General features: G+C 35.4%; 1 protein-coding gene across 3 annotated transcripts in view; it reads left to right on the top strand.

Moving 5' to 3' along the window:
- Positions 1 to 24,821, top strand: part of LOC118835675 (sodium channel protein type 1 subunit alpha) — a 133,164-nt gene that overhangs the window by 84,716 nt on the left and 23,627 nt on the right. For 2 of the 3 annotated variants that reach the window (XM_036742903.1, XM_036742902.1), the window contains exons 17-22: positions 1,639 to 1,759; positions 5,733 to 5,887; positions 8,503 to 8,676; positions 9,863 to 9,985; positions 21,078 to 21,359; positions 22,218 to 22,271. In XM_036742903.1, coding sequence (XP_036598798.1) covers positions 1,639 to 1,759; positions 5,733 to 5,887; positions 8,503 to 8,676; positions 9,863 to 9,985; positions 21,078 to 21,359; positions 22,218 to 22,271 — 909 coding nt within the window. Of the gene's footprint in view, positions 1 to 1,638; positions 1,760 to 5,732; positions 5,888 to 8,502; positions 8,677 to 9,862; positions 9,986 to 12,926; positions 12,996 to 21,077; positions 21,360 to 22,217; positions 22,272 to 24,821 lie in introns of all 3 variants that reach the window. The other variant, XM_036742904.1, reaches the window with a different exon arrangement.

The raw sequence follows: 24,821 nt of genomic DNA, 5'->3' as shown, positions 1-24,821 counted from the left end.
CAGGAAGACCTTAGTCTGAATCTTGTCTGAAATAATTAGTAGCTGTGTGACCCTAGACAAGGCACTTGAACCTCTGACTCAGTTTCCTCATCTAACACCTCCCTTATAGAGTCGTTGTGAAGATAAAATAACATAATAAATATGAAGCATTTTTCAGACCTTAAAGCATTTTATAAATGCTATAAGTGTCTTTTTTCTCTTTATCAGTATTATTCATTCTCTTAATTTTTGAGGCTATTAATCATGTTATCTGTTTAGAGAGTAACTTCTGAAATTTGTGAAAAGTTATCAAGGAATATGGATGGATTGCTTCACTTGCTTGATTTACATTATTAAACCAGCTTTAAAACTTTCTTTTATATAATTTTCTTTTACATGATGTATTTGCAACAAAAATGCAATTAATAATGACTATCTTATCACACTGTATTCAAGCTGCTATTTCAGGGAGTAAAACAATTTGCCTCACTAGAAGTTCCAAAATTCACAGAAACTTTTAAAATTCTACAATCCAGGATTTTTGATATTGTTTCTCATCCAAATAGGTAAGTGTGTATACCATTCCATTTCAAGCATTACTGGCCTCTTTAGAAATCCTAGAAAAAAACCATGTGTATTTCATTAGTACTATCTAAAATTGATGAAAGTCATTCTAAGAGTTGTTGGTCAGCCTATTGCACCCATTCTAGTTTCACAGAATACATTGGAAAGCGTTTGGAAACTTGCTGTGTTCTCTATAGATAATTTGTTGTGGATCAAATAAAATTTTCTCATCCACTATGCTTAGTTTTCCCAGGTTTATGTCAGCACAGTCTTTGTAGGTAAAAGGTAAAAGAATTGGGCTTAAACAAAAGAAAACAAAACAACAAAAACTAGATGAACTTTGCAGAAACCCATTATAATGGTAATTGCACAGGAGGACCTATTTATTATACAGTGGATATGGGGAGATGGGAAGGGGGGAGGGGGGAAACTGGATGTAAAGCTTTAAAAAAAATCCTGGGTTCAAGTCTAAGTTCCACTGTTTATTTGAGCAATTCACTTGGTCCCTGTGAGTCTCAACTTTCTCATCCATAAAAATTTGGAACTTGGACTATATAAATTCTAATGTCCTTTCCAGTTCTAACATTATGAGATCCATCTAGGGAAAGTGAAAGTAGGCCACTGCATTTATTCATGAGATGAAGGAAAAATTCATAAATTAATCATTAAAATGTAAAATAACACAACCAATGTCATTGTCCTCAAAAAGAAAACAGTCTTTCCTCCTTCCCCCTCTCCTTTCTACTCCATCTGTCTCTCTCTGTCTAAGTCTCTGTTTTCCTCTCTGTCTCTGTCTCTCTCTTTGTCTCTTATCTCTCTTTTCCTCTTTCCGCCTCCCCCAGTACTTCTTAATACAATCTATTCTACGTGATGGGCACACATTAGTTGCTGACACCACCGAGTATTGAAATAACGTCTCTCATTATTCTGATTGTGTTTCCTCCTTTAACTCTCTTAACTTCCAGGGAACTCCTAGAAGAAGATTTCACAGCTCGGTGCTAGATCACCTTCATAGCAGTACACCTTGCTGCTCAGGTCCTTTGTTAGTTACCAGAAATAAAGTGGTTTCTTTTGTTTTGTGCCCTTTCTATGCAGAAACTCAATGAGAGCAGCAGCTCATCTGAAGGCAGCACGGTAGACATTGGGCTTCCCGAGGAGGAACAGCCTGTAGCAGAGCCTGAAGAAGCCCTTGAACCTGAAGCCTGTTTCACTGAAGGTAAATGAGTCAACTGTCTGTTCTATTGTATAAAAGACAGAAGGAAAGAAAGGAACTGGGTGCATAGTAACCTGGGATATTTAAACGATGACAAATTAAGAAACGAAACTATCCATCTGTCTACCTCCTCCCTCACAAAGCCATGAACTACTTAGTTATGTTGCAAGTAGAAAAGCAGTCCAATATTTATCAAGCATCTACTGTGTGAAGCACACTTGTGCTAGGTGCTGGGGGAAATACAAACTTTGGAGAAGACGTGGTCTTATCTCTGATGGATCCAGGAAAAATAAAAACACGCAAACAATAAAATAAGATAGGGACAGGAGCTTAAGTTGTCATTTCCTTGCCTTGGGGCACTCCCACATAAGGGAACACCCTCTGCCAGTACAGATGTACACCTCCTGGACAACAAAGAGTCTTAGAACAGGGAGTTCTTAACTTTTTTGTATGTCATAGACCCCTTTGGTAATCTGGTGAAACCCCTTCTCATAATAATTTTTAGATGCTTAAAATAAAATACATTTAATGAAAAGGAAACAAATTAAATTGAAATATGGTTTTCAAATATTTTTAAAAGCAAGTTCGTAGACTCCAGGTTAAGAACTCCAGTTAGAGAGTTGCCCAGAGCATTGAGAAGTTAAATCACTTGCCCAGCATTACTCACAAAGACAGGACTTGAACCTGGATCTTTCAACTTCCAAGGCCAGCTGTCTATGATAGTCTTCAGGGGTGGAGAACCTATACCATACTATGTCTCATACAATAATGAGCATCTCATATAAATGATATTATACAATAATATACAATATTTAAATATAATTTTATATTGTGTGAATTCAGTAAGCATCTATTAAGCACCCAACATGTTCCAGGTGCTGTACTGGGCACCAAGTTTATAAAACAAAAACTAAACAGCCCTTTCCCTCAAAGGGCTCATTCTAATGGAGAAAACAGTACACAAAGATAAATATAAGAGAAACATATGCAGAGTAAATGTGAAATTATTTGGAGGGGGAGAGAGAACTGCTAATAATTGGGGATGGTGTCAGGAAAGGAATCCTCTAGAATGTGACATAAGGCGAGTATTAAATGAGGGTAGGTATTGCTAGAGACAGAGGAGAGGAAGGAAAGCATTTGAGGATGATGAATAGGATTTTTAAAGGCCCAGATGTAGGAGATGGAATGCCATGTGTAGGAAACTGAAAGTAGGCCAATGAGTTGGAGTCAAAAAAGGGGGGATAAGGTGAAATAAGACAGGAAAGAGTGGGTCTAGCCAGATTGGGGAGGGCTTCATATGCCAAAAAGAGAAGTTCACATTTGATGTCAAGCTACAACAGTCCTAGGTGATGCCGAACTACATGGAGCAATTTCCCTTTGATTCAAGTTTTAAAAGACAGATAGGAATTTAGTAGGGAGAAGGAGGATTTAGGCATATGAAATAACATAAACAAAGGAATAGGGGCAAGATGACCCAAGAAATGTTTGAGGGACAAAGTAGTCCAGTTGTCTAGAGTATAGAATAATATGAACTGAGTGGACTAGATTGATGCATAAGGAAGATGAATATGGTAGTCATATGAAAGCTAAATTGAAGAGAGAAGAGCGGAGAGGCAGATGGACCCATTAGAGTGCTTTTGCAGTAATCGGAGCTGCTATCATGTAGCCAAGGGAAGTAAAAAGCACTAGGAAGGAGGTAATGAGGACCTACACTATGGTAATGCAAGTAGAAAGGAGGCAATGGATGTGAGAGGTAATATAAAGGTACAACCAGTGTACAGGAATTGGTGACAGCTTGCATGTGAGAGGAGAGGGAGAGGGAGTTGAAGATAATACCAATGTGGCAAATATAGAAGATTAAGTGAGTGAATGGTGGGTAGAGTAATGTCAGAAGGAAGAACAGATTAAAAAGATAGTTATGGACTTGTTGAGTTTGAGATAACAGTGGAACATACCTGAAGCAGAGGAATATATTTGGGCTAAAAAATAAGGGGGGAAAACACAATATGCAAGTGCATTCAAAAGTATTTGCCATAGTATTGTACCTCAGAATATATCCTGTTGATATTATTGAAGGTCAATCAGTTTCTTAACTGGCATTTGTCTGTCACTTCAATTAAGGTAGTTCCTGCCTTAATTATAAGTGACTGAAAGGAATCTTAACTATCAATCAAGAAACATTTATTAAGCACCTACTCTGTGCCAGTCATTATGCTAAGCGCTGGGCCTACTATTAAGTAAACATGTTCTCTTAAAGGAAACAAAACAGATGTTTGATTTAATGTGTTCCCTTAATTTTTTTAAAGAAGAGCTTTAGGACCCATTGGCATTTGAAGAGAAGTCTAAATTCATATTTACAGAATCTGCTTTATAGGCACTTGACTATGCATGAAAACTGGACAAAATACTTGTACCCAGTTTTAGTAAAGTAGTTAAGAATGCGTGTTTTGTCAGTTTCCTTAGATGAACTATGAAAATGAATACTAATTAAGCCTAGCAGATAATAGCTAACATATATGCAGCACTTTAAGGTTTATAAAGAATTTTACAAATATTATTTCACTTTATTATCAAAACAACCCAGAGAGGCAGGTGCTATTAGTATTCCCTTTATACAAATGAAGAAATTGAAGCAGACAGAGGTTAAGTGACTTGCCCAGGGTTGCACAGCCAGTTAATATCTGAAGGGGGATTTGAACGCAATCTTCTGGATTCCAGATCTAGAACTCTCTCTACTGCACCAGTTAGTTGCCACTAAAGAGATGAGCCTTTTGAACATAAGACAGTAGGCTTAAGATAATGCCCAGAATTTTTAATCCCATTTTGTTTGGTTTTCATGGGAATCTGAATCTCTTGGACCTTGAGAGTTTATAGGCTAGCATTCTTCCTAGTATTTTCTACCTCATGCTACTTTATCAGCCTAGAATGCTCTCCTTTCTCTTCTCTGCCTATCCCCCCTCAAGACCCACCTTGCATCCCACCTTCTCCACATGAACGTTCCCTGATATTCTTCTGTTGCTTTCTTGCACTCTTATTTAAATGAGTCACGTGACATAGTAAGATAGAGCACTGGATGAGGAGTTAGGAAGACCTGAATTTGGATCCTACCTCAGATATTTAGTAGATGTGTGACCCTGGGCAAATCATTTCACCTCTCTCTGGCTTTAGTTTTCTCATCTGTTAAATGGGGATGACAATAGCACTTGTAAGGATCAAGTGAAATAACATATTTAAAGCACTTTGTAAACCTAAAAGCCCTCTATAAATGCCAACTGTTATTACTCAACTTTTTCGTGTCCTTGTTCCCTGCTCCTCCCATCACACTTCATATTCCCAGGGTGTCTAGTATGTAGTAGTACGTCTTTATATGTAGTACGTGCTCAGCAAATATTTTATTGACTTAATTTTTATATAACATCAAAACAAACTGGAAGAAATAAGAAGGGGTTATTGACAAATGTGGGCATTACCAGGGCCATTCATATTTTTTCTGAACCATGCAATTTTGGAAAATCACTTACAATGCTGCCCTAAACTCTCCTAAGGAAAACCCAAAAGCAGAAAGAGCGCCAGCTTCAGAGTCACAAGATCTGGTTTCAAATCTTATCTCTGCACTTTCCTACCCATGTTTTAAAGTCACTTCTCTCAGGTCTTCTGTTCCCTCATCTCTGAAAATGAGGTTGGACTAGATGTCTCCTCCGATCCCTTATAGCTCTAAGGCTATGTTCCTAATGTGTCAGGAGAGGCTGACTTTATTATTGTAAGTTTCTCTTGGTAACTTTCTTTTGATAATTTTTTTTTACTTCACATGTCAAATGCCATAGATTTTATGGTAAGGTTCAAAATGCAAAGAAAATTATATCCCAGAAAGTTAAGATAAGTTAATGCTAGTTAAATGATTAAGAAGGAAGTGTCAAAATTATTTACTTTGCTATGAGATGTCTTAGCTCCACATGTTTGAACCTATTCCCTACAGGCTGTGTACGAAGGTTCAAATGCTGTCAAGTCAGCGTGGAAGAAGGCAGAGGAAAACAGTGGTGGAACCTGAGAAAAACCTGTTTCAGGATAGTTGAACATAACTGGTTTGAGACTTTCATTGTTTTCATGATTCTTCTCAGTAGTGGTGCTCTGGTGAGTGAAACATTAAGCTAAATTATTTCATACAAAAGAAATTTCCCAGAATTTTCAAATTAGAAATTTGTTTCCAAATCAATGTCATACCCAAAATGTTTATTCATATAACAACACTTCAAATCTCCCATACTATAAACTTACAGCCTACAAATCCATTTCTGGACCTACATTTCTCATAGCTGCTCTTTAAATGAACTAATTTTTTTATTTCTGTGGACGTTAAGTAGTTAATCCTGAAAATTTATGCCTAAAATGTTTTCACATTCACCCAGTGGATATAAATCACTAGTTTTTCTACTACTTTGCTAGGTAAATAAACAAAGCTATGACATAATATATCTAATAATATGTACATTATGCGAGGTTCTAGGGTCAAGGATATATTCAGAGTTGTGCTCTTCTGTTTTTGAACAATTTAGGAGAAAGAGTCTCTAAGTCTTTAGGGATCATTTCTCAATCTATTTAGTATTGTGTTCAGTATTCTCCTGCTACTCAGGAAACAATAAATGTTGATGATAATAAACAATGGGCAGCATGCCTAAGTAGCTCATTAAAAGATTTTATTTTCCTTTAATATGCAAGTGTTTCACTCTTATCAAAGTCAATCAACATTTTGAGTGAGTTAGACTTTTCCTCCCTAAGAAACCTAAGGTATAGTTTTACAGAAAACATTAGGGGGAAAAGGACCACTAAGTAAAGATGGAATGATTTTAGTTTCTTGATCTGTCAATTAAAGGAGTTGGATTAGATGATCTCTAAGATGCCTTGAAGCTCTAAACCCTATGATCCTGTGAATGACATCTAAAAATATGGTTCTATTTCAGTGAGGACCAGCCAAAAAAAAAAGCCCATATTGTTGCATGGACATTTTCTTCTTTTTAAGCTGAAAATTGTGATAGAGGCCTATGATTTAAGGACTTCAATCTGACTACATTTCGTCACATTGAGTGTAATCCTATCTGAAAGTCGTATCTCTAGGGTTCCATCTTCTACCAGTGACTGAAGTAAAATTTCTCCTATGTAGAAAACATGAAGGAGAGGTTCCCAGAAGCAGATATATCCTAAGGATTACAGATGATGTGTGATTCCAATTCATCATGGCAAGTCATGCATTCATCTCTACTGAGGCATAAAAACTATCTAATACACTAAATGAGTAAAAAGGGGCTAGGTCAAATCAGTATTTAGCAAAGGTTGAATGAGGGAGGATGGGTCAAAATATTACTTTATGAGGACATGAATTGCAGGATATTCATTTGCTTTTACTTTCTCTATTTACTTATGGTAGTACTAGTAAGCAGCAAAACGGCCAAGAGGTGGATAGCAAATGGGGGGAAAATGGTAATCCTCCAACTTTAAACCTGGATAGCTGAGCTCTGGTCTCATCTTTATTTTTAATTAATTAATAGCAGCCAATCAAAACTTGAAATCTAGAGTAACCTCTCAAATAAAGCTGTTGATAAACTGATTCAGTGAAAACCTACCTTTTTCTTCTTATTTCTTGGCTTCCCTAGTAATAAGCATATTTCACCCAAAATGTTTAATGCTGGACATCTGTAGGCCTTTGGAAAGAAAAGAGCAGTAACCAGCATTAGCAGGCAGGCCTCCTACATCCCATCTGTTAATGAAGTAAGTGGAGGCCAAGAAGTAACCCAAAGAGAGAAATCATTCTTTTTATATCAAAATGTTATAGACTCTACACTCTAAGCTATATGATACCATATAATGCCATCCTATATCATACCATACCCTATCCCACCCCAACCTACCTTATCTCACCCTACCCTACTCTAGCCTACCTCAATCTACCTCATCCTACCCTAACCTACCTTAACCTACCATACCATACTACACTGTACTGTATAGATGGTACTGTCCTATACGCTACCATAATATAGCATACTCTATCATACCATTCCATGCCATATAATACCATATGGGTAACTAGGTGGTGCAGTGGATAGAGCAGCTGGCCTAGACTCAAGAATACTCATCTTCCTGAGTTCAAATCTGGCCTCAGACACTTAATAGCTTTGTGACCCTGGGTAAGTCACTTAACCCTGTTGCCTCAGTTTCCTCATCTGTAAAATGAGCTGGAGAAGGAAATGGCAAACTACTCCAGTATCTTTGCCATGAAAACCCAAATGGGGTCATGAAGAGTCAGACATGACTGACCAAAATAATACCATACTGTACTATACAGTAATATACCATGCTGTAATATACATACGTATGTAGGTGTATGTACACACACACACACACACACACATGCACAAGACAGTGGATAGTGAAATGAACTGGAAAGCAGAAAGATCTAGATTCAAATCCCATCTGAAACACTATCTGTATGACCCTGAGCAAATCCTATAATCTCTGAGGGCAAACTGAACCTCAATTTCCTTATCTATAAAATTGTATTAATACTAGCTCCTTCTTCACGCAGGCATAGTCCATATCAAATGAGCTAACGTATAAAAAGTGCTTTACAAATTTTGAAATACTCTACCAACATGAGCTATTATTAGTATTTTAATTTTTCTCTTAACCATTCAACCTAGTTTACAGATCATAATATGCTATGAATACTAAATTATATATGTCTTTTTATACAGGCATTTGAAGACATTTACATTGAACAGCGCAAGACTATTAAAATCATGTTGGAATATGCTGACAAAGTTTTCACTTACATCTTCATTCTAGAAATGCTTCTAAAGTGGGTGGCATACGGCTATCAAACTTATTTCACTAATGCCTGGTGTTGGTTAGACTTTTTGATTGTTGATGTAGGTATTCTATGTATTTATCTTTTATCTATAGAGTTTATATTTGAGCTTGGCACAAATCTTATTTTTTATTTTTTAATAAGTGTTGGAATACTCTATTCAATTGGCTGAGGACAAACTTAACTAACAATAGAGAGATTTGGGTAATGACTTTTCAGTCACAGCAGCTCTCAAAATGACATCATAGAGAGAACTTTGACTGTTGATGTAGGGAATATTCACACCATCAGTTTCCCCATCAGTAAAATGAAAATAATAATGTTTATGCTACTCCCTTCCTTAGGATTATTGTCATTTGAATGCTCCTTTGTTGGTTGTTGTCCTTCATAATCAAAGAAGACCAAAATGACATTACAGTGTTGGGGTCAGAATGCTATGTAGACCTTAAAGCACCATAAAAACGTGAGCTGCATAACTAAAAGGCAGAGTAAACAAGCACTTAGAGGCAGAGTTTTATCTATTCCTTTCTTTAAAGAAAAGAGATTTTGAAAATGAAAAGGTACATTAAAAAAACTTCCACCAGACTCAGAAAGCTTTGTCTTTTGTCTTCTCACTCGTTAATATGGAGAAATTTAAAGTAGATTTTTGTTCGAATGCCTCTATGTTACACTGTTAGAGTTTATTCTTCCCATAGGTTGAAATGAAATGCCAAACACAAAGGTAAGATCAAGCTATATATGGATGGAGTAAATGTGTTTCCAAAGAAAGGTAGATTTGCATCTACTGATGAGAGAGTGCAGTATTCCTGTAATTTCAGTTGGAGTATCAGCCCTTGCTTTTTGCCAATGAGCCACAATCAAGTTGATAAGATTTAATCAGGATTTGAAGAAAAACAGAACAGAATGGCAGCTACCTTTTTAAAAAAAATTACAAAATTACAGCTTTCACCTATGATCAAAAATTTTTTTCACTTGCTTCTTTTACATAGATGACTTCCTCTGTCAGTAAATGTCAGTGGAGTATTTTATAAGATACAGACATATCAAGCATTATTAATTAATTGGTTTTCTTTACCAATTATCAATGAATTTCTTTTTCTTAAAGAAAAAGTTCTTTTCTTTCATGGCTTCCTGAAACTGTTCTATATATTTTTTCTTTTTTAGAAGCCAATGCTCATCTTATCGTGTTATATGTGCAAAAGTCATTCTAAATTAAAAGAAATACATTGCTTTTCTCTTTTGTACAGGTCTCTTTGGTTAGTTTAACAGCAAATGCCTTGGGCTACTCAGAACTTGGTGCCATTAAATCCCTCAGAACACTAAGAGCTCTGAGACCTCTTAGAGCCCTATCAAGATTTGAGGGAATGAGGGTAAGACAAATGAAGGAAACTAGGGTAATGCATGCAGTAGAAAGAGCTCATGCATGCAAAAGGAATGGCAAATCTTTGCAGAAATGCTACACTCTTCCTCTTATCTGTTGCATATTTACCATTCAGAGATATGCAAAAGACTGGACTTTCCTGGTACTAATAGGGATCACACATCACTGGGCTCATCCAAATTGCTTTACCCACATCCTGGTCAATGTCAAGAGTTTTTCTATTAGCCAGTACAAATAAGAAGAGTGTTATACTTGCTATTATAGTCACTTGTCCAGCCCTAGTAGTGAATTAAAGAGAATTCTAAACCATGTGCTTCCTTCTGGTCATTGATTACAAAACTGGCTTTATCTGCATAATGCCTGAACTGGATGAAATGTAAAATATATCATTAGGGTGTTGTTTTAGGGTTTTGTTTTTTTTCTTCTATGATCCCAAATGAGAGACAGAGTAATATAGTAGTTAAGAAGCCAGCCTCAAATTCAAGAAGAGCTGTGTTCGAGTCCTTCCTCTGTCACACAGTGACTCTATGAACCTGGCAAGTCACTTGACCTCTCAGTATCTAAGCAACTCACTAAGACAATAAGTGACTGAATAAGTGCAGATCTGCATCAGTAGAGGGAGTTTCCTTACCTGGTGCTTCCTGCATCAAAGTAATCATGGCTCTAGACCGAAAATTAAAAACAAGCAAAAACCAAAGCAACTAATGATGGGAAATATCCAGGTTTTAACATAGCTAGGCTTAAATATTGACTGGGATTTTTTTTTAACTTTTTCTATTGGATGCTTCGATGTTGACTACAACTTAAGTTTCCACCTGAAATGTAATCCATAAAAAATCTAAAATTTACATCCCTCTTTGGAAGCACCTATATTTTGCTGTCACAAATGTATTTTTAAATATGTCTTATTCTCTCATCAGCAAATAACAATAAAATAATTCAGACTTTTTTGAATTTGTCACTGAATTATGGCTCTTAAGTAACCCAAACTTACATTCTCATTTACCAAATATCATATAAGTATACTGTGATTTTCTTTTACATTCTACTCCTTTCATTTATTATAAAGGCATATTCTTTTTTAAAAGAGTTTTTATGGTGTTGTAAAAATCTATTCCACTTTAAGAAAATTAAACTTACAACTCCACAAAGCATAGTGAAATAGATTGATTTCCTGTGGACCAATCTCTTTGCTCTCTAAGATTTAGTATTTTAAAAACTAACAGTGATTTTAGATTTCAATTTGTACTTAATAGTTTAGAATGTGACTCCTAAAGTCTCAAAAGTTAGTCAAATAATACTATAAATGCTAGCTGATTAGATTTAAGAATATGCGGTTTATCTTGTATTCATGGTTCATGTAAACTCATGAACTAATTTAGGCAGGTCAGGAAGATACTAGCCTTTAAGTGCAATATAGATAATAGGAATGTCTTACTTGCTTTCCTACAGAGCTAATCATATTTTCATAAAGAAATTTGTGCAGGAAATTCTGATACTACCTTATGTTTATCCATGAAAAACAATTGGCATGATTTATACATAAAATCTGTCACTTATTTTATTGTGGGTTGACAATTTCTTTTTTGTTCTGAAGATGTGTTTTCTACTGGGGAAAATTTCAATTTTGTATAGAATCTGAGTTTTGCACAACACTACAAATTTGAAGCTGTCACATCTTAAATTTTCTATGATATAACTGTTTTGTTTAAAACCTCAAATCATTTATAAATTCGTGAGTCAAATGTTTCTCTTTCATGGTGATATCATTGCTAATAATATACATGTTTAGACGTTCACAGAAAGAGACTCAGAATTCTATTTTATTTTTAAAACACTATCTTTAATCTTGGTATAGTGGGTAGAGTTGAGCTTGAGGTTAGGAAAACCTAGAATCAAATCCTACATCAGGATCCTGGGCAATTTTTTTTAACTTCAATGTGCCTCTCTAGGATTTATCTTCTATACCAGATGACTACTGACCTATTTCTAGAGAGGTATTGCCCATATTAAGATTACCATACATCTTGGTTGCAGTGTTTTCCTTGCTATACATCAATAAAGAACTCTCTAAAATGCATCTGCTTTTAATAATTTTATACTTTTAACTAATGGAAATTAAGAAGTAAGCTTCTTAGTAGCCTCTGGTAGGAAAAGTAGAGAAATTATTTACTTGCAACAAATTAGTAAAAAATTTATGTAGTCTCATCTTGCAGCAGGATCTTCACACCACTAAAACCTCCATCCACTTCAGTCCAACACCATTTGGCATTGCCAATTGACTGAGTTTTTTTCTCTTTTCAATCATTTGCAATTGTTTTCACTGTGGAGACCCAGAGAGAGATGATGACGATTGATGATTCTACCCAGAAACTGAGCTTTGAATATGTTCAGATACTTTCTTTTTAATTCTAATTCTTGTAGCCCAAAATTTGAGTAGCTGCAAAATTGTATGCTAAACATAAAAAGCAGCCTTTTTTGTTTGCTTGCTAGATTACACTTTGGTCATTTCAAAGCATGTGCTTATGTGTAGCATCACTGAATAAAGCATGTTTTACAGTGCTTGACAAGGAGGCATAAAATGATCTATCAATTATCATCATACTGGCACTTTTAGTTTTGCATGATTGATGCACATTTCTGGCTGACAGCTTTATACATTTATTGTATTTCAAATTTCCAGTCCAAATTCTTTAACATGTAAAATTGAACTGAGAGAATTGATGTCTTTAAATATCTATAGTACCATTAAATTTGTATTTCTTTAATTTCCTAATCTAAGAAATCTGGTAAGATAAATGCCTTATTTTACAAAAGTACTCTAGACTTCATTAATAGGGAAACTGACAGCATCATATACAACAACTAACACCAAATGTTCTGTCATATCAGGTTCCTAATAACAAACTATATATTTCTATTTTATATAGGATAATCTTTCTCCAACTTGGATGGGGTGGAGCGCTGGTTCCTCCCCTCAACCCTTTATAATGGGTACTGTATTTCCCCTTTTGCTACCTTTAATCCTTTCGCTGTGACTAGTTAATGTGCAGTGGGGTGGGAGGGAGTGGACAGGTTAATTTGAGTGTCACAGTAGGACATCATAGTCAGACTTTCCATTCCAATTCCCCTTTTCAATTGCTTTACATTTTCTCCAAAACTTGCCTTTGGGGCCTGAATTTGGTCTGTGTGATCCCTGGCCCCAGCTATCAATTTATTTGGAAAAGTTCATTAACATTGATTTAACCATTTACAAATTAAGTAATACACACTTGGAGAAAACGTGTTCAGATGCCTTTTGGGGGTTGGGGGAACCCTTGGGCAATTCATACAGAATGGTTGTTTTAAAACCTCAAACTTGTCATGAAAGGATAACCTTTGCTTCTTAGAAAGTTGAAGTCATGGAAATTGCAAACTCAGAAAATATGCAGTAGATTTCTTGTCCTGCTGCTTTGAGCAGACACAAGTGTCCAGTGTGCTAGGCTTCATAGGAATCGATATTGATTGTGTAACCATTCTCATTCTTTGTTAAATGTATGTTTATTGGAGATTCTTTTCAAAATATAAATGTAAGAAAATAGAGAAGTGGTCAGTAAATTTATGAGGTTACTGTTGTAAGAAAATGAAAAAACACATTATATCATAAAAACCTCCACTCTCTTGGGTCCATACACATGTTCCCATCCTACAGTTTTACAATTTTAAGTCTTTAACTATCATTTTTGTTGTAAAGTCCTGACAGTCTTGGTAGGTTTTAGACAAGAAATTATTTCTTCTGATTAAAGAGAGATATGTCATTACTGATTGATTTCCTAGTCTTTAGAAGGCATATGTATATGAATATATACAAATACATATATGTAAGCCAAAAATTAGTAGCAAAAGAGTCTAAATTTTTTCAATCTTGAAATAGAAAAGCATTAGTCAAGAAATATAGCTTCTATTTTTAAGGGGGAGGCAGGGTTGGATTTTAATTATGAGCTGTCATTGCATGAAAAAAGAATACTGCCACTCTGCTCCAGACCTTTTACCAAGGGATCTCTTTTTTTAAAATACCATATTCCATAAAAATTGTCAACCCAACATTCAGTTTCCTCAGTCTGTTGTCTTTTGATTTTGATCTGTGGCACCAGTCAATTCAGCACTTCCTCTCTTTTGAGATTACAGAATAATTGAAACCCATGAATGGAACTGATTTTAAGTTTAGAAACCATTTATTCAAGGAAAAGGGCCAGGTAATCTTTACAGTAGGATCACTGTCAAAATCTGTTTGTTTCCTTAGTCATTTTATGTTGAAATTAATGATTGGATGACTTTAAAGTGCAGTATATTGGAAAGTATTTTGAAATGGGAATCAAGGAGCATCGGTTTTACTACAGCTCTTTATTCACTTAGTTTACTATCCTGGTCAAGGCATTCCATCTCTTTTTCCTCATCAGTAAAAGGAAGAGATTCAACTAGATGGTCTATAAAGTTCTTCTGACCCTTAGGTATTATGATTATAGGGCTTTAATTATTCCACTTATGTAAATTATGCAGAGATATTTATTTTAAAGGGATCAGAAAATTCAAAGTTTTGTCCATCTTCTATACTGGTTTCAAGTCACTGAGCAATCTAGAATGGGCCACTATGATGGGGAAGGGGGGAGGGAAATGGCACCAAAATTAAATATATAAGAGCAAGGCTAGATACTTTTAGCATTTTCTGTTTCCTTGAACACTAAAACAACAGATAATCTCTTAGATATGATGATTGAATGATAATTCCCTATCATTCAGAAACTATCTAGAGCTAGATAGTGAGAATAAAAGATAAGTGATAGATCTTTGGGACAGTGGTTATCTAATTCTGTTGGTCTAGCTTGGAACTCTTTAGAACATACTGGTTCAGAAAATAGCCTTCTCTTTACATATTATAACATTGCACATTATATATGTTAAATAGTTAAACATTTATATAAATAAATATATTTAGTCAGCCTAGTTAGATTAAGCATAAGAGATATTATTAATCTTACTTATTCAAAAGATAAACTGTTAGAATATAAGGTTATAAAAAATTGGATGATGAATGTTTTTATTTTCAAATTATACATCTTATAAAATTTTCCAGAAAGTACTAGACTAAAGAAAGCATATGGTGACATTTAAGGTGTCAAAGTAGAAATCTTCCTGCAAAGAGAAGTACATTTTCTGTTTGTCTTACCTCATTTAAGATAGCTCCTTTCTGGAACCTCTTTTTTATGTATACTGAAACCTAAATCTGCTCCTTTCAATTGATTGAGCCACCTTCTTTTGCTTTCTTTCTTTCCTTTCTTTCTTTCTGTCTCTCTGTCTCTGTCTCTCCCTCTTTCTTTCTGTCTCTCTGTCTCTCCCTCTTTCTTTCTTCCTGTCTCTCTCTCTTTCTTTCATCTTTGTATCCCCAGTGCCCAGCACAGTGTCATGACTATATATAGTAAAAGAATACTAAGTATTTTTAATTGAATTGAATTAGGCCTTCCTCCAATTGAAAAAAAATCCACTTCTTTTATTTCTTACTTGAAACTATACAGATAACTGTCTTCTATGAGCTTAGTACCTTCCTGGGATTATATTCAAGATGAAGTTTGTTTAGAGAATTGAGAATGTTAGAATCTTACTATGTGATTTTTGTAATAGTATTTTTTCCATTGCTATTCCATTGGGAACCGAAAATAAAATAAAATTGAATTTAAAATAAATAATTCTACTATCTAGCTCTAGGGCATGAGAATAAAAGATAAGTGATAGATCTTTGAGACAGTGGTTATCTAATTCTACTGGTCTAGCTTGGAACTCTTTAGAACATACTGGTTCAGAAGATAGCCTTCTCTTTACATATTATAATATTGCACATTATAATCTTTCTGTTTCCTGGAATGATACACTATGGAGGTAAAACTTCATAAAACCATTAAAATTAGAAAGGATTACAGGAGTCATCAGGTCTAATAAATTTCTGCATCACCTCTCAGTCAATGTGACCCCAGAAGTAATAGGGAGAATCTGGATACAAATGTGTGTATTTGTCAATAGAATTAATATTACAGTGTCCCTGAGAGACAGTCATCCAGAATCTCCTTGAATATTTCCAAGAATTTTGAACTTAGAATCTCACAGGCAAGTCTATTTGATTTGGAGACAACTATAATTATTAGAAATTTATTTTATTTGGACAAAATAAACTAGATGATCACCCTGCTTACTCTTTTAGTACTTCTGCACCTTGGGTGGACTTCCTTTAGCAAACTGATATGAGGACATGAGAGTCATCCAGGATAAATGGGCATGGATTGGTTGTGATCTGTAGCATTGGACAAAATGCTGCCTTTGGTGAGATCACAGATCCACTGACATTTTAGAGAACACTGTCTTGTAACTGCCACCCATTGGGTCTGGATTTTCCTTCTAGAACTGGATAGGTGTTAACATCATATTACTTAAGAATAACTAAAACAACATACTCCTATAATTTTGAAAACATGGATATTTTTCTAAGGAAAAAATATTAAGATAATTGGGCAAAAATGTTAACTTTAAAAAGTTATTCAAAATAAGGCACAGGGAGTTTAAGTGATTGCCTTAATATCAAACAAATAATGGCATCTATGCCATTTATTATATATTATATATTATATAACAGATATGTTATATGGGCCTATATGTTATGAGGATATCAGATATAGCAATATAATATTCAATCAAACCATTCAGGAAATTCTACCTTAGCCCTGGTGTATTCAAGTGTCCATTGTTCCTCCAGGTCCTGTGGATTATCTGAGGGAATTTGGACTAAGCTAAAAAGAAAATGGTTGCATTCGCTACATTCTCATGGGTATACTATTGCTTAACTCTTCTTATTGACACAGTTAACTCTCAAGAAATCTGGTAAAAACAGGTCTCTGAATTATGAAGAGACTTTATTTGACAATATTTGTGGGTCCTTCCTGCTCTGCTTGTGATTATATTATCTAAAGTGATGAAATTTTTGCAGAATCTATCCTTTCTTTAACGAGCAGAACAAAAAAAATTTCAGATATTTTGTAGTTATTTCCGTGTTAATTTGTCTTCTATCATACCTTTAAAGCTTTACTTTCAAATACCTCCCAGTAGGAGTAAAAGATACATAATTGTCTTCATTATGGCAGTCAAAGGATTTACCCTGAGAATCAAAAAATCCAAAACTCATTACAACCAATTTTTGGCAAAGCAGTTTTAGGTTAATCAATATTTATTGAATGCCTACTATGTGCCAGGCTTTGTGCTAAGCACAAGGGATACAAAAAAAGAAAAAAAAAATAGTCTCAGGCCACAAGGAGCTTACAATCTCATGGGAGAGAAATGCAAACAAATATGTGCAAAGCAAGCTATATACAGGTAAATAGGAAATAATTAACAGAATTAAGAGAGTTTGGGGAAGGATACCAGTAAAAGATGGGATTCTAATAGGTCAGTAGTAGAAAGAGCAGAAGAGGGAAAGCATTGTAGATATGGAGCCTAGAGATGGAATGTCTTGTTCATGAAACAACCAGGAGGCCAACATCACTGAATTGAAGAGTATCTGTTGGGGGAGTAAGATGTAAGACATAAAGGTGGGGGGGGGGGGGCTAGGTCATGAAGGCCTTTAAATGCCAAACAAAATCTTTCTTATTTGATCCTGAAGGTAATAAGGGGCCATTGGAATTGATTGAATAAGAAGGTGACATGTGTGCGTTAGGAAAATAATTCTAATAGCCGAATAGCATGGGGAGAGACTTGAGGCAGGAAGATCCATGAGCAGGCTATTACAATAGTCCAGGTATGGGGTGATAAGGACCTGCACTAGAATGGTGACAGTGTCAAAGGAGATAAGGAGGCATTGGAAAGATGTTGCAAAGGTGGAATTGAGGCTTTGGCAACAGTGTGGATATGGGGGTTAAGAGATAGTGAGGAGTCCAGTATGACTCCTAGGTTGTGAGCCTGAGGGACTGGGAAGATGATGTTGTCCTCTATAGAAACAGGAAAAGTAGGAGGAGAAGGAGAGTTTAGGAGGAAAGATAACTGGTTCCTTCTGGGGTATTTAAGGATTTGGGGGTGAGTTTAAGTTGTCTGCTGGACATCCAATTCAAGATGTCTAAAGTCAGTTGGAGATGTAGGATTGGTAGTCAGCAGAGGTAGATTTGAGAATCATCAGCATAGAGATGGTAATTTAGTCCATGGAAGGTGATAAGATCACCAAGTGAAGTAGTATAGAGGGAGAAAGAAGGCTTAGAACAGAACCTTGAGGGGCACCTGCAGTTAGAAGGCATGTTCTAGAAGAGAATCTACCCAAAGGAGCAGTCAGATAGGAATGATGAGAGCCAAGAGAGAGTGTCCTGAAAACCTAGAGAGCTGAGAATATCAGGTAGGGGAGAGATAAACAATGTCAAAGGCTGCAGAGATGTTTAGGAGAATAAGGATGAAGAAAAGACCATTGGATTTGGCAACTAAGAGATTATTAGTAACTTTGGAGAGAGCAGTATTAGTGGAATGATAGTCAGAAGCCAGATTGTAAGTGGTTTAGAAAAGAGTAGGAAGAAAGTGGAGGCACCTATTGTAAATCCCAGAAGTAATATGATAAATCTGGAGGCATATTTATCCATCATTTCTGAAGGATTCTATTTGCTTTGGATTAGCTGTTCACCTAACTGAAGCACCTGCATGTTTTTATATATTATGTATTATCTGTAAATCCACATGCATAAGGGATATAATACTGGCCTTAAAATCAGTAAAGCCTGAGTTCAGATCCCACCTCTGCCAGTAACTACCTGTGTGACATTGGGCAAGTAGCTTAACTTTTGTTGGTCTCAGTCCCCTCATCTACAAAATAACAGGGTGGGTCTAAATTCCTTCCAAAGTACCTTCTAGCTCTGAGTTGTTACTCTCTTTTCTCTCTATTTCACTATTATCTAGATGATATGTGTTAAACTCAGAACTTGATGAAGAGTAAAATGTAACTAAAATGTTTTTAAAAATAAAAAATACCATATAAGTTATATAATATTAATTTGTGGTTTTCTAAGTCAATATACAGCCCATAGGGACTGATCTAGATGGTTGTTCAAATACTCAGATGAGGAAGAAATAAATAACAAATTAACTTTGAAGTTAGAAAAAGAATTCACTAAATTCTAATGCTATTATTTTATGGTGACAATGAAGGTGACCCTGGGCTCTCAGAGGCTATTCCAATGATTTCCAAGGTCTAACTGGTGAGACCAAGCTTGAAAGGCTTTGAATAGGGGTTTAGCAATAGAATATATAGTTGTTGCCCAAGGACTAGGTTAAGTTCAATGAGGCTTATCATCAGAATGTTGACCAGAGATATTTTTGAAAGAAGGTCACAAATATTCACGAAGACCATTTCCAAAGGTATTGAGAGGTTGCAATCAGTGTCACTGGAATGGTCTCATTGATAAAGTCCCAGGTCTTTTGAAGTGTTGAAGAAGTTGGAGATAGTGAACATAAAAGAAAACTGAAAGACTCAAATCCCCGGATTTAAAATGAAATGGAGATTGGGGATTTTTCCAGTCAGATTGATAAATGAAGATAACCATACTACTAATTTAGACCACTGAGCTACTTTAGCAGTCTGCATTGGCCCACCTTACCAGACAACTAACCTCTGTTTATTATTTGATCCTCTCAGTAGGCACAGCCTAGATTGCTTTTTCATGTTCATTTCTCACCTTCGTCTTGGGTAGTTTTAACATGTCTGTGGGGTCATTTCTCTCATTGTTCAGCATCTTCAAAGGTATTAATCCAATCATGGACACCATGTCAGATTTCAAAGAGATCATAAGTGGCTCAGGAGCATTACAAAGAGTTGGCAAATAGATTTTGTTTGGAGACTGGCTTTCAAAAACCTTATCCAAGTAAGAAGAAGACAGCAAAGTAGCAGAAATTATAGTAGGATAACATATAAATAGGTGCCAGTGGTATTCTTTTGATTTGATTGATTCCTAGCATTAATAAAACTAGAGACACATTAGGTAGAGTTATGTGCCTAGCTATTGATGTTCAATTCCAGGGCCATCTTCTGTCTTCAGTTATATATGCCCATTTCAAAGCCTAATTTAGCTCATAGCAACTCACATGCAGCTCCCTTGGAAATTGTGTGTGAGCAGCCAAGGGCAGAATTTAATATACTACAGCCCCCACAGCAGTGCTAAACATGAAGATTCAAATGCATTTTATCTTTTAATAAATTTTCTGGAAGGAAGTGCAAAATGAGTATTATCACAGAATAGAGCTTAGTCCAATTGCTTCAAATTTAGGAACAACTTACCATACACACAAACCCCTTCTCTTATCCTCTTTGCCCAAAAAGGCTGATTTTATGATGTTTCATTTAAAATAAGTTTATTGAATTAAACTCAATAAATGAAACAAATGACATGACTGGAGCTTGAAATAAACTGTTATGATCTAATGAAATACATAACGCAAAAATGTCTTGCTTTTTATGCAAAAATTATTATTAGTCTTAATAATAATGCATGAATAATTAAGGTCACAAATATGTTAGGTATTTCAGCTTTCAATAATATTTTGAACCAAGCACTTAGGTTTTAGATCATGATATCCGCATTTTTTTAATTTTACTTAGGAAAAATATGTTGATCAAATCAGCCCATTGTCAATTTTTTTTGTTACTTGTTTTAATTATTTGATGTGTTGCCTTTTTAATGAGTTAATTTTCTGTATTATGTTTTCCCATTTCTCTTTTCTAGAAAGCACCAAATATTCTGACTTCATCTATCTGCCAGAAGGTTTTTCTGATTTTGCTTTCCATTTACACTTTTCATACTTGTGGGTTTGTTTGTTACATTCCCTGTTTGTTTCCCTGAATGGATCTATTCTGTTAAATGTTTAAAAAGGAGTAAACTTTTTTTTTTATTTGTTTCATTTTACATTTTAAAAGCCTCAAGTAGCCTTGAATAGATCAAGTTAGAAGGACTGAAAATTGGTTGGTAGAAAAATGTTTCATTCTTCTACTGATTAAGCATTCTGACATTTCTTTCCTTTCATTTGTATGCCAGGTGGTTGTGAATGCCCTCTTAGGAGCCATTCCCTCCATCATGAATGTGCTTCTGGTTTGTCTTATATTCTGGCTAATTTTCAGCATCATGGGAGTCAATCTGTTTGCCGGCAAGTTCTACCACTGTGTTAATACCACAACTGGTGATATGTTTGACATCTCAGAAGTCTATAATCGGTCTCAGTGTTTGGAACTTATAGAAAGAAATGAGACTGCCCGGTGGAAAAACGTTAAAGTAAACTTTGATAATGTAGGATTTGGGTATCTCTCTTTACTTCAAGTAGTAAGTAAATTCTTTCTGTCAACATTTCATTATTGTGTATGTTAATGAAAAATTTAAAAAACACTTATTTGTAATTTGTTCACTAAGAAAAAGAAAACATCCTTAATTTCTTTTGTCTTTTTTTTTAACATATTAGCATAAACTAATGGGAAGCTATACTAGTGTGTGGTATGCAGGAATTTGTAACATCTAAAGCAGGATGGGGAATCAGGGGGCCTCAAGGCCCCATTGGCTCTCTAGGTCCTCAAGTGTGGCCCTTTAACTGAGTACAAGTTTTACAGAACAAATCCTTTTATTAAGAGGATTTGTTCTGTGAAGTTTGGATTCAAAGGACCACACTTGTGAACCTAGAGGGCCACATATGGCCTGGAGGCTGTAGGTTCCTTACCCCTGAAAATAGTGATTTAGCTATCTCTCTTCCTCAATTGCCATCTTCCAGTTTGAATGCTTTGATTTAACTTTTTTTCAATTTTATATAAGCTTTACTTATGCTAATATATGTAAATTAATAAATTTTACAAAAAATAACAGTTCACAAATTGTGGGAGATTCTTCTAATAAAATGGGAAGTATATATTATCTTATTAGCAAGTAGAAAAATGATAGATAGATATATTAAGCACATTATATGAAAAAATGCACAGAGCTCATACTGTGTTTTAAATATCTATCAATTTATCATTAGTGTATCCATCAACATATCATTAAGTTCATCTATAAAACATCATGCTCTTAACAGATTGATTGTGTTTTAAATATCTATCAATATATCACTAAGTTCATCTATAAAACATTGTGTTCTTGACAGACTTTAACATTGTTTTATACCAAAGTTAGACATATATGTCGTATTTACAGGCCACATTTAAAGGATGGATGGACATTATGTATGCAGCTATTGACTCAAGAAATGTAAGTACAATCAATGTACTAAAGCAGGTTTTTTGGGGGTGTTTTGTAAGTCCTTAGATGCAATTACTAGAACTTGTATAATTAACTGAATTATATAACAAGGAAAAAACCAGTATAATTATTATTAAGAGAAGATTTCATGAAGTACGTAAATTAAAGAAGTTAAATTGCAAGAAAGCCCCACTAAAATTACATTCTGAATTATTCATGTTCAATAATAGATGATAAATGTATCATATTCTATTTAGTACTTATATCGAATGGGCCTGGTGATAGACTGTATGTCTGCTTTCCAAGGACCTGGCTAACTTCAGAGAGATCCATCATCAGGCTGTCTGAAAATGAATGAATTTTTTGGCCATAGCAATTCTTAAAGGTTATCTATAAAGCTTTAAAGAGGTTTTGATGTAAATCAATGAAGGGAGCACCTACACAGCAATCATCCTCAAAGTATTGATGCAATACTTATACTTACATAATATACATATATGCATATGTTATATAGTCACATCCGGGTTTTGCATCCAAATATGATAGTGATGACTACTACCTCCAGGGGCAAAAAAAAGAGAACAGTTCAGAGCCAGACAGAGACAGAGATTGAGACAGAAAGAGAGAGAGAGAGAGACAGAGAGAGACAGAGGCAGAGACAGAGAGACAGAGAGAAGGAGAGAAAGATGAAGAAAGAGAGAGAGAGGTCAAAATAAGTCAGACAAATGTTCCACTGCATCCAGCAGCCTCCCTCTGATAAGTACTAAGGGAAATTTTATGGGAAACTATGCCTGCCTGTACACTATGGGGACATATTGTAGATAATTTAGATAATCTGTATCATCTTTATCCTATTTTAATTCTCAGATAGATCAGTGATTTCATCAACTCTCATCATATGTATATACATATACATGACTGTCCATCCTTGGTGACTCTCATCCTATGCTGAAAGACTTCCTTGATTTGTCCTAATATTTCAAGGACACCAGTGAAGCATTTTGGCCAGCTAGCTCTAATCCCTTGCTCTAGCTACATAACCGACTCAATTTTCATTTCTGCCATATAATTCTTTAACAACATTCTTTACTCCCACTCTTTTAGGAGTTTGGAGTTGGTTATATGCTACAGCCTACTCACACCCACCATGTGCCTTTCTATTGCCTTCTGTGTGATGTTCCTCTTTTATCTCTTTGAAGGCAGTGTTGCTTGAGGTCTTGTTCCTATACAGCAACAACTTTTTTTAATACTGTCCTTAAAATCCTTAAATTTATCTAAGCATTCCTCAGAACTTTACCAACTTTTAAAAGCCCATTTGTAAAACACTAAAGAAGAAGACATAGAGCACTGGCCCTGGAGTCAGGAGGACCTGAGTTCAAATCCAGCATCAGACACTTGACACACTTACTAGCTGTGTGACCTTGGGCAAGTCACTTGACCCCCAATTCCCCTGACATCCCCCTTCCAAAATAAAAAGGAAGATGGAAGATTATGAAAAGTGTCATTTCACAAAACAGTGAAAAGCTACTGAGAAGAAAATGAACCTGCAGAAAGCTTGTTTTGATATCCAAATGAATCAGATTATCCTGAGAATATTTGTAGATGAAATTGGGAAGAGGACTACAGATAGGCATGAAATGGAACAAACCTGCTAGGATTTGGTTCTATGGTAATCTGTTCTCATCAGCAGAGATAAATGGGATTTGATTCTTCACAGTTCTCAATACCCATGCAAGAGACTGAGAGTGACCCTTAAGATTAACTTAGAAAGAGGAGCTGCTTTAGCCAAATACAAAGAGATGAACTCCATACCAGAAGGAACACAATTTTGAAACACAATGTGGGGAAATGACAGCTAATATTATTACTTTCAAGGAAGAGATAAAAGCATCTGCATCTACTGACCATGTATCTTCTTTCTCAGGGTTACAAAGTCTTTATGAAAATGGTCTTTGCACATATCCAGGGTATTCTTGGTGAAAACAAAAGAAAGAAACAGGCAGGATCTCAGAAATTGTTTTCCATAGCAGACTACTTCATTATAATCACACATCTAACAAAGGAAAATAGAGAATAAGGTCCCACAATATCTGTTGTTTGTTTAAAAAAAACTCATTTGACTTAGTGCAACAAAGTGAAATCTTTAAGGGTCTTTTCCACAACCTCCTGAGTAGCAAGATTAGGCATTAATCACCACAATTGTTTGCCAGTATCATTAGTTACTCAACATGTGTTTTTAATCCTTGTGCTGTGTGAAAAAACTATCCCTGCACTCAAGTATTTGACATTTAATTGGGGAAAACAAGTGTACATCTAGGAATTGGGACAGGATCTGTGATTTCATTGCTGTAGGGAGCTCCTGGTGAAGAATTTCACCTACCAACATACATTAATACCTTCTCCTCAATTTATAATCTTAGAGAGTTGCCTAGAAAACTGAGAGGTTAAGGAACTTGCTACGGTCATATGTAGCCTGTATGTCAGAGGCAGGTTTTCCTGGCTACAGGGCCAGTTTTCTCTCTACTCTGTCATACTGCCTCCTATACACACATCAGCATA

Source organism: Trichosurus vulpecula, chromosome 2, assembly GCF_011100635.1.
Source record: "Trichosurus vulpecula isolate mTriVul1 chromosome 2, mTriVul1.pri, whole genome shotgun sequence".
Classification (NCBI taxonomy): domain Eukaryota; kingdom Metazoa; phylum Chordata; class Mammalia; order Diprotodontia; family Phalangeridae; genus Trichosurus; species Trichosurus vulpecula.
The sequence above is the reverse complement of the archived record's forward strand: the minus strand, read 5'-3'. Positions and strand labels throughout refer to the sequence as shown.